This window comes from Lipophrys pholis, assembly GCF_963383615.2.
Source record: "Lipophrys pholis genome assembly, chromosome: 11".
Lineage (NCBI taxonomy): Eukaryota > Metazoa > Chordata > Actinopteri > Blenniiformes > Blenniidae > Lipophrys > Lipophrys pholis.
Window position 1 is genome coordinate 27,965,793 of NC_137631.1, and position 10,402 is coordinate 27,976,194.

Sequence of the window (10,402 nt, forward strand, 5' to 3'; positions counted from 1 at the left end):
ATCTGCCTCTTGATGTTGAGCTCCATTCATGTTGAGCACAAACTGGCTGGATTGGGGGGGGGGGGCTCCAATCCTCAAACTTTATGAAAACTCAGTTCATATATGCACTTATGATTTTCTTATTTAAAATGTAATGCATTTCATACATAGCAGTTTGTTCTGGAGGTAACGAGGTCTCATGCGTCCGCTTGAGTCGCATTGTATTTTCCCTGTTTTGACATCGAGCACATGAGCTTACCACTACTTATTAAATCTGTCCGGGCCCAGATTGTTGCATTACCATCTTAACGCCAGTCCTTTGTACTCCACATTACTCCACATTACTCCACATTACTCCACATTACTCCACATTACTCCACACACAAGCACAGGCACCGCCTGTTTTCCTGATCCAGTCCAGTTCCTGTGTGGCAGAGGTGTTCAAGCCAGAGGAAATGGGCATGTGCCATTCCCTTTTTCCTTTTCCCCTCTTCTCACACACACACATACACACACACACACACACACACACACACACACACACTGCTCAGAAGAAACTGGGTCAGTGGGAGAGCCAAGAGAGGACGAGTCAGGGAACGATGGAGTGTGGAAAGAGAGAGGGGGGGAGGGAGGGAGGGGGGGAGTGTGTGTTTGTCCTTTTCGTCTGTATGTGATGGCAGAGAAAAATGTGAGGAATGTGTAGCTTTAACCTCACTGTAACCCTGTTTGTGTTTACTGTATTCCCTTGAAAGGACACTCAGGGATGTCCGTTTGGAGCTGCACGATAAATCGGCCTTAATATGGACAAATGCTGTGTGTGTGTTTGTGTGTGTGTTTGTGTGTGTGTGTGTGTTTGTGTGTGTGTGTTTCCGTGTCTGGGCTTGCCAAAGGCGAGTGTAAATCACTGGATCATAGTGAAGTCAAATTGGCAGTAACTCAAGTAGAAGACGTGACATTACTGAGACTTTACGACGAGCCGCAGTAAATATTTGAACGACCTCTGCTGTGCGCGGAGACGATTCCGCGGCCGGTCGTCTGTCCTCAGACGTGCATCAGACATGCAGGTGGCCCCCGCCGACTCATCGCTCGGCGTCCTATTGAATTATGAATCCCCCCCCCCCCCCCCCCCCCCCCCCCCCCCTCTGATTTTCAGCAGCCCATTTAACCCAAAGCCCGTTTGCCTTCTTGCCTTGTTCCTGCAGGAAGTCAGCTACTGCCAGGGGATGAGTCAGATCGCTGCCATCTTGCTCATGTACCTGAACGAGGAAGACGCCTTCTGGGCTCTGTCGCAGCTCCTCACCGGCGGCAAGCATTCCATGCACGGTGAGACAGAGGAAGAGACGCAGACGGGACAGAAACATTTGGCTGATGAACGTCTGAGTCACAGATATTCTTCATCAAATGGACAGAAAATAGACGATTTGGTGCCGTTTTGAAGAATAATGCAAAAACATCTTAATATGTTTAATGTAAGATATGAATTATATAAAAAAAACTATTTGTATTATTTAGAAAAACAAACGACTTTTTGAACAAGAACTGTAAGCGTATACTTTATTTCTCATGCCATATATAGAATACTGTTTGTTTGGGGAAGTTTATACAGAACACATATAGACCCTTAAACTTGAAAAAATATATATTAGAATAATAAATAAAGCTTACTTTCGGAAAACCACTAATAAACTATTTATAGAATTTTGCACGTTAAAATTTGTAGATATTTTATACTTAAAAACATTCTAAATAGTATTTCGACTAAAAGAATATGTCTTCCCACCAGAATTCAAATTCATTTTAAATTAAGAGAAATTTCTTATGATTTAAGAGGATTGTGTGTCTTTATAAAGAGGTAGTGTGAGAAGCAATGTTAAAAACCGAAGCGTCATATTATAGAACAAACTCAGTGACAACTTTAAATTGTGTAAAACTCTGTTGTGTGTTATCACTTGGGTTCAGTGTCACTTTATGGAAAAATTATGTGTGAACGTTTAAGCACTATAAACTGAAAAGAAAGAGTTTAAACTTTTGCACTGTAACCAAAATAAATCATTCATTCATTCATTCATTCATTCAGTCATTCATTCATTAATTCAGTTAGTTATCCTTCCTCTTCTGTTCTTACAGCAGAAAGTGACTCCACATTTATCTCCATTTATGGCCTGATTTTATTTCTCTCTCTCTCTCTCTCTCTCTCTCTCTCTCTCTCTCTCGACTAGGATTCTTCATCCCGGGATTTCCCAAGCTGCAGCGTTTCCAGGCTCACCACGAGCTGATCCTCTCCAAAATGCTGCCTAAGCTGAAGAAACACCTGGTGAGTCGCAGCCCGTCTGCATGACTGATGACTGATGACTTCCATCGGCGCACGAGGAGGCTTAGGAGGTCACGGACCGCAGCTGGTTCAATCGGGTCGTTTCTCTTTGTCTGAGCGTTGCAGAGCCCGCACGTTCAGGACGTTGGTCAGTGTATGTTTTGGTCTTTGGATTTTACAGATAAGAAAAGGATAATACAATTTTCTTTTTTTTGAATAGCCGTTATTTGAGTTTCATTTAAAAAATTCAAAAAAGTTCAATAAATTTTTCTTTGTCTGGGTCAAGAATGGACAAACAGTTCATTTCCATTCTTTCTTTCTCAAAACAAAAACAAAAAAAAAACATGTTTCTTCATATCATGTGATGGGAAGTTACAGTTGTTTGTTTGTTTTTCAAAATAAGAGCGCATATGAGACAGTGCTGTGGGAAAGAGATAGAATTTCAGCGGTTCTGTGTAACAAAAGTTGATGGACATGGATCAGTGTGTTGTTTTTCGAAAAAATAAAAGAATGTGTCCCAGGAAGGAGCACAGCTCCAAATATTATGGGCCAACGTTTATCCTTCATGCAGTCACCTGCAGACATTTCTGCAGATGACAAGCCTTGTGTTGCTACGTCTACAATCACGTCAGAGTGAGGCTCCAGACATTTTAGGCGAGAAGTCAGAGATTGTGGCTCTTTTGCCAGAAACACAGCGCTGTCCTCATATGCGCTCTTACTTTGAAACTAACTACTGGTCGCACAATGTAATAATTTGTTTTTGTTTTGTGTTTATATTTCTCTTCTATGATGTTTTTTTTTTTTTGATAACCAGAAAATGAAAATCAACAAGTTATGTTTATCCCTTCTAAAGCCCGAATAAGAAAAATGTATTGAATTTCAATTTTCATTTTGAATTTCAAAATAAAAATCAAATAACGACAACATTTTTTGTTTTATAATATCCTTTTCTTATCTGTAAATCCAAAGAGCAAAACAAACGTCCATCAGTCGGTAGCGTTTGTGACGAGAAGGCATCCTGAAGAGAAGTTTCTCATTAACTGTCATCCCACAGGACAAGGAGCAGATGACGACAGGGATTTACACCACCAAGTGGTTCCTCCAGTGCTTCATTGACAGAGTAAGTATCTGGGGCCGCGGCCACACGACAACATTTTCAAGTGTAAACGAGAAAAAACTTTCGGAGCGTTTATTATATTATATTGGTTTGTCCTTATTTTATTTTTTAATTTATTATTAGCCTGTGGAAAAAGGTTACTGTTTAAATTTAAATCAGAAGGCTGCAAATAAAAAAAAGAGGAATTACAATTTTTATTTAAATTTTTATTAAGAAAAGAATACCATTGATGTGTTTTTTTTTTTTTGTTTGTTTGTTTTTTATTAAGTTTTGCATGTGTGCCATATTAAGTTATATGCTGTATAGGTATCAAGCGTTGCTCGTTCTGCATTCAACTTTTAAACAAAACTTGTTTGGGTCCATATGAAAAGGTAAATTTTTTATATCTGGAATACGGTTTTTCAATAATCAATGATGGCCTTGGACTTTGTCCAAGTTTTAAATGTTGGCCTAGAAAATTTGCTCCTAAAAGGTGGAAACGGTGTAAAACACAACTTTGGAAAAATACTTTGACTTCGTCTCCATGGAAACGGGGGTGAAAACACTGAAATGCTGCTACTGCACACAAACACTGTGGCCATAGTAAATGGTTCTTCTGCACATGCTCAGTAGAGACAATCAGAACAGTGTTTTCCTCCAGAGTGTCATGACCCCCAGTCCATATTCTCCCGGGACTTGATACTTTTATTTTGACAGTCACCGTAATAAGTGTCGACGAGAATGTTCGTGTACTCGACATTGCTAAGGTTTATCGTTTTTGGTCTCTGCTGCATTTGTGTGTGGTTTCATCACAAAAAAAACAAACAGCGCCCACTAGTGGCCTAACAAGGAAACGTTTTACAGCATCTCTGCCTTTTTGGTAAAAATGGACATGATTTTCAAAATGTTTTATTGTAAACAAAAAAAAAAGATGTGTTTTAACTTGAAATGTCATGTAAACAGAGTCTGAATTTCTCAAACATCAATCTGCCCGTTCCATCACCTGGATGTTCCTCCACGTCTGTTAAACTCGTCTCCATGATGACTACATCGCATTCATTTTTCCAACACAGCCGAGGTTATTTTAATATTTATTTTTTATCGCCTCTGCTGCGTCTTGCATAACAGACCCCGTTCACCCTCACCCTGCGTTTATGGGACATCTACATCTTGGAGGGGGAGAAGATGCTGAGCGCCATGTCTTACACCACCCTCAAGTTACACAAAAGTGAGTACGGCGCCGGGTGCGTCCTCCTCGTGTGAGCCGAGCCAGCGTCATGCCCGGATGCAGGCAAGGCCGCTGTTGCTACAGCAGCGAGGGTTACTATGTGGATTACGCCCCGCACTCCCTCTTGGTTGGCTGCGTCGCTGCTGGCTGGCTTACATAACACAACCCGGCCGGTTGCTGTGGAGAAGAATCAAAAGCAGACTTTTCATTGGACGCACACACAAGCATCGTTTCAGCGTATTGGTGGAAGTCTTGGAGAAATTAATACTTAGCATCTCTACTATAAATTATTGTTTGTAATCATCCTGATAGATTAGCTTTCCTCTCAGCCACTAATCCTTAAGATTACCACTACTAATGAGGGTGCGAGGCAACAATTGCTTAATTGATTGACACCATATATCAACCAATCATGTACTATGAGGCAATAACCTGCCGATTTCCCAGTGTCACCCCGAGGGCCAGTCAGGCAGCGGCGAAGGGCCACGAAAGGCCCCCGAGCCTTATGATGCCAACGTGTGTGTGTGTGTGTGTGTGTGTGTGTGTGTGTGTGTGTGTGTGTGTGTGTGTGTGTGTGTGTGTGTGTGTGTGTGTGTGTGTGTGTGTGTGTGTGTGTGTGTGTGTGTGTGTGTGTGTGTGTGTGTGATCAGAGCGCCTGCTGAAGCTGCAGCTGGAGGACCTGAGGGAGTTTCTCCAGGAGCAGCTGGCTGCTTCTTTCTTCCTGTCCGACGACGTCGTGGTCAACCAGTTGCAGGTTTCGATGTCGGAGCTCCGCAGTAAAAAACTGGACCAACATCCGCCAGGTGCCGCCGCTTTTATTAAGTACTTGAGTACTCGTGATACGAGATTGACAAAAGCAAAGACAAAGTGTAAATTATGTTCTGCCAAAATACCAAGAGTTGGAGAAAGATAGTTCCTGCAGCAACTTCATCACCAGCAGAGTTAGCCCGGTGTCGCTCAATTGAGTTTACTCCGAGGAGTGCTACATGCTACATGCTAAACATGATTTAAGTACGACTAATACACTCATTGCCAGTGAGCTCAGTGCCTCGGTCTACAGTCTACAGAACACAGCGCAGTGTGTAGTTAGACGCTACGCTATTCGTAAATTAGACGCCGTCGTATACTGGAGCCTTCCAGGCTGTTGAATGTGTGCGTAGCGTGGACTAGGATGCTCTGCAGAGGTGGTTTGCAGCAACACGGGGCCTTCGCTAATCATTTGTGTAGGAAGCATAAATTAGACTTTATGGTATTTAATAAGTACTCGCTGCTCCAATCAGAAATCAAACCCTATATAGTGTCATCGGGGGGTTTAGCCAATCCCAGTCAAGGTAGGCCCTCCCTTTGACTCCTCCCACAATTAGGCAGCTCTGCTCAGGCACATGGCACCACAAGAGGAAGTACTTCCTCCTCTTCCCAAGATGGGCATGTGTGGGCGGAGCCAGTCCAGCTCACACAGACACAGCAGATTCTGAATGCAGCTCCTATGATCCAATATTCAAATGGAGGAAAATCAATAGACTTTGCATACAAGGTTTCTGGACCAACAAGACCATGTGAGAGTGTTGGAACGCTGCATAATATGACCCACAAAGTCGTATCGACGCATCCCCAGTTTTGGGTTTTAATCCTTATTTTTTCGTTTGTCTTCCAGCGAAGTCCGAAGAGCTGCCGAAAAAGCCTCTCGGTCAAGAAAGACCCATTGACCTCGTGCCCCTACAACCCGACTCTCCTCTGGAAGTCAAAATAAATCTGCAGCCTCAGGATCAGCCCAACACAAAGAGCCAGCAGACGGACGGCGTCGCCTCACTTCCAGGCCTGCAGGAATCCACCAGCCCCTCCAGTGCAACCAAACCCGGTTTGCCTGCGGCGGACCCCGTCGTGGTCTGTGCACAGGGAACACCTTCTGGTCTGAGGCCCTGCAGAGCTGCACCCAATCCTCCGACAGGCCACTGGCCGCGTACGGTGGGGTCGGTCGGTGTTTTGGATGAGTCTCTTCCAGATGGGCGAGAGCAGAAAGCAGCGCAGAGTCAAGAAGAGGCGGTGGATTGGCCTCCACCTTATGAGCCCCCTGCTTTTTACCCGATGCAAACTGAAGAGGAACTGGAGGACCTTCCAGATCTCCCACCTCCGCCTTTCTTTTATCCCGAGCAGAGCAGCCAGAACTCTCAGGAGCGTGATTCACCTTCCAGGGAGCAACAGCACCATTCACCACCGTTGCTCACGAAGCCAAAGCTGGCTCTGAAACCCCCAACGTCTCCGGATCTCAGACAGAAAAAACCTCCTCCTCCCTCCAAACCCTCGTCTCACCGAGCTTTCACAGCTTCTTCTTCCTCGTCCTCGTCTTCGTCACCCAGACTTCCTCCCCCAAAGCCCACCAAGTTCCCCGTCTCCCTATTCGTCCCGGTGTCGACCGGAGACCGCCGGCCCTCCAACACCTCGCAGTACGACAACCTGTCGGAGGCCGACGACGACGACCGCTTCCTGGAGAGACTCCTGGGCGCCACGCCGGAGGAGACGGACGCCCACAGCTTCCCCGTCGACAGAGACTACGACCCGGCCGTGTACCCGGTGCCACCGCCTCCGGTCTTCATCCCTCCATCGCCGTCACTCTGCGCCCTCGCCAGCCTGCCTCAGGAGCCCGACTGTGCAGAGGGAGGCAGCTGGGTGGAGGACTCCATCATCCCCCCTCCTCCACCCAGCTTTGCAGACAGACTCTCCCCCTTGCAGCGAGCCACGCAGCCCGGCCACTCAAAGCCTTTCCCCCGCGGCCCCAGAGACCGCTCCGCCTTCCTGGCTCCCCTGCTGTACACCGGATCCCCCCCGGGTCACTCCAGGTCCTCGGGACAGTCTCCGGTCGGCATCCAGTCCAGCCAGGACTTCTGCAGGACGCCTTCAGGAGGACAGCCGCTGCCCAAGTCGGTCACCTTCTGAAGGGGCGATCGAGTGTCTCTGCGTGTCTTCAGTGTTACTGAAAACGAGTTAATACAAGGCCAGTAGCTTCTGTGTGTGCGCGTGCGTGTGTACAGATTTGTGTCGCTCCTTTGTCAGAGCAGGAATGTCAAACTATTTAAAGTTTCTGTTTTTATGCGTCTGTAAGGGAAAACAAAACCCCCAAAAAAGTTCCTGCTCTCTTTGGCACACGAAACGCGTGGATTCGAAACCAGTCGTGCTTTTTTTTTTTTTTTTGACGTTGCTTCATTTTCAGTTTCAGTTTCACACTGAAACCGTCTTAACATCCCGACAGTGCAGATTCCGCTCGTCACCAGGGCTTTGACTGGAACAACCAAAAGCCCACCTGCTTTCACTGAAGTGAGGGTGAAATGTGAGCAGGCTCACACGCCGTGCCGTGATGCCGCGCGGAAGAGAAGCACTTCTGATTTCGGTCTTTAGTGTCAAACTCTTCCTAAATACATCGTAATTCAACCTGAATTGAGCTGGACCAATAAAACGGGGTCATACCAGGTCTTTTAACGTTATTTAGCTCAAACTGTTTCAAATATCGGCAAATCAGCATTCAGTTGATTTACGTCACAAAACTACGAATTTATAACGTCTACATTAGAAGTGTATCGTTTATTTAATTGTTTTGATACTATTTAAAAGCAATATCTTCAAAGGTAAGTTTGCAAATTACACTGGTAAAAACTTTTTCTTTTTTTTTTTTTTAATCGAAAATCACTGGTTTAGAATTTGCGAGACCCCGATGACCAATCGGCTGCATGTTTGACCGTCCTGCTTTCAAGTTCCAACATAGATTCACACAAACAGCAGAGACGTGTGATGCAATAGTTCACTGGTGTAAATACTGAAGTTCTTTATTCTCACTACAGGTAGCAGTGAGTACTCCCTGGGGATTCTGTATTTTGTTAGGATGTTGTAATTTTCCCACGCATACTTTACATATCTGATACTTGACTTCACAGCAATAATGTACACGGAGGAGTAAGAACATAAATGAGGATCTTTTTTTTATATTTTTTTAATTAATGCAATATATGTTGAGGCATATACTCATGGACAGCTGCCCTTTAAAGCCCATTGAGAAGTGTATTTTGTAGAATAGCTCCATCTGGTGGTCAGACATCCTACATCCTTCAAGCTCAAGAGGAAAATCTGTTAAAGTGTCTCTAAAGAGAAACCATGAAATAAAAAGCAGTCATTGTTGCTCTATATTCCACCTTTAGCTCATTTACAACTATAATTTAAGTCCACTGCAGTATTTTCTTATATTTATCTACTTTTGAAATACGTAAGTTGAGCCATACTCTACTGCACAAGGACCTAGTGTATAGTCAAACCTGTTTATATATTGCATTATGTTTTGGGGGTTTTTGCACTGAGTTTGCTCATTTCGTTGCAGATCTGCGGTTTCTTTTGGTTTAAGTGTAATTTGACTCGACCTCCAGTTGTATCGATCTGATCGAGTCCGAAGCTTTGATGCATTTCCGCAACAACTTTGAATATTTATAAAGAGACAAATGTTAGTCGTCTTTGTTTTTTCCTTTCTTTTCGAAGAAAACCCACATCTGCTTTCAGATATTTATTGCACACACACCCACAAAATCATGTAGTTCCACCTACTGTACACATTTTAGGTTACTTCATATAAAGCTGTGTAGAGTCTCGTTCCACGAGGTAAACCGCAGTAGCAGAGGAGTTAAAGGCGATCACAAAATTAACATGATAAACAGAAGTAAAAAGACAAAAACATGAACAGTTATGGCAACCACAAGAACAACTCCCATCATTTATCTGTCAAAACGAACAGATGATGAGTAGATATTATTTTTCAGTTGCACATGTAGGAAATTTAAAATGTTTATATATCTCAGTGCATTTATGTCGAATCTTGTCATGACAGTTTGACCTTTTACCACAAAATGCACTGACGAAAATCCTCTGAACTCCACACGCATGAGACGGAAGTGTTGTGTATATAAGTTAAAAACTGAAACCGCACGCAGCTTCAGCGCAGCCGCCGCTCCCTTCATAGCCTGAGCTGACCCATCAGGTCGCAGAGCGAGCTCACGCTGTTCTTGAGCTTGGACTCGTCCTCCTTCGCCAGTGACACTCCGGCCAGGCGGGTGGAGCCGTTGGCGCCCATCATGCACGGCAGGCTGACGAACACCTCGGCGGCGATGCCGCCCCAGCCCTGCAGGGAAACGAGCAGATTCACTCTGAAAGCCTCTTTAATGGCGTCGGATTTCTAATGGATTTTAGAATGTCTATATTTTCATAAAACCTAACGATTACAACTAAAAATGACTAAAATCTCAACATAAAGACAAATTCAATGAAACCTACTGGTGTGAAATGTCCCAAAAAAACCTCTATAGCAGTTGCATTATGGGTGTTTTTACAGACTTTCTTGTCACTGATATTTCAGCTCGGATCTCACAGTTGAGTCCACTACTCGTAAGAGTCTCTTTTTTTTTTTTTTAATGGAGTTTCTTTTAAATTTGGACCATTTGCTTGATGGTTTTTTGGGCCGATTTTGGCCCGCAGGCCTTATGTTTGACACACCGGCTTTAAACTCAAGAGGGCTTTGTGGTCCACCGCCCCCCCACTGGGAATCGCTCACACGATCGTGGGATCAATAATTACTTTCACACCCGACAAGATGCATGAGAAGTGAGGATTGGTCAGTTCCGGTGGTCAGCTTGTGGAGGGAGCTACCTGAGCCAGCGTGGAGATGGAGTGCGTCTTCATCTTGTTCTTCAGGACGCTGTTTGTGACGTCAGCGATGGACAGACCCACAGACCACGACCGCTGGCCCCGGTTCTTC

General features: G+C 44.6%; 2 protein-coding genes across 2 annotated transcripts in view; one reads left to right on the plus strand and one right to left on the minus strand.

Annotated features, from left to right (window-relative positions):
• The window catches only part of LOC308117153 (uncharacterized protein), a 30,202-nt gene extending 21,101 nt beyond the window's left edge, over positions 1 to 9,101 (plus strand). The window contains exons 9-14 of the mRNA XM_080475844.1: positions 1,182 to 1,302; positions 2,199 to 2,293; positions 3,345 to 3,410; positions 4,515 to 4,614; positions 5,265 to 5,417; positions 6,269 to 9,101. Of these exons, the coding sequence (XP_080331970.1) occupies positions 1,182 to 1,302; positions 2,199 to 2,293; positions 3,345 to 3,410; positions 4,515 to 4,614; positions 5,265 to 5,417; positions 6,269 to 7,548 (1,815 nt within the window). The 3' untranslated portion in view covers positions 7,549 to 9,101. The remainder of the gene's footprint in view (positions 1 to 1,181; positions 1,303 to 2,198; positions 2,294 to 3,344; positions 3,411 to 4,514; positions 4,615 to 5,264; positions 5,418 to 6,268) is intronic.
• Positions 9,085 to 10,402, minus strand: part of uevld (UEV and lactate/malate dehyrogenase domains) — a 7,244-nt gene continuing 5,926 nt past the window's right edge. Inside the window, exons 11-12 of the mRNA XM_080475845.1 lie at positions 10,294 to 10,402; positions 9,085 to 9,769 (exon numbers count right to left, since the gene is read on the minus strand). The exon at positions 10,294 to 10,402 is cut by the window's right edge and continues 15 nt beyond it. Of these exons, the coding sequence (XP_080331971.1) occupies positions 9,605 to 9,769; positions 10,294 to 10,402 (274 nt within the window). The 3' untranslated portion in view covers positions 9,085 to 9,604. The remainder of the gene's footprint in view (positions 9,770 to 10,293) is intronic.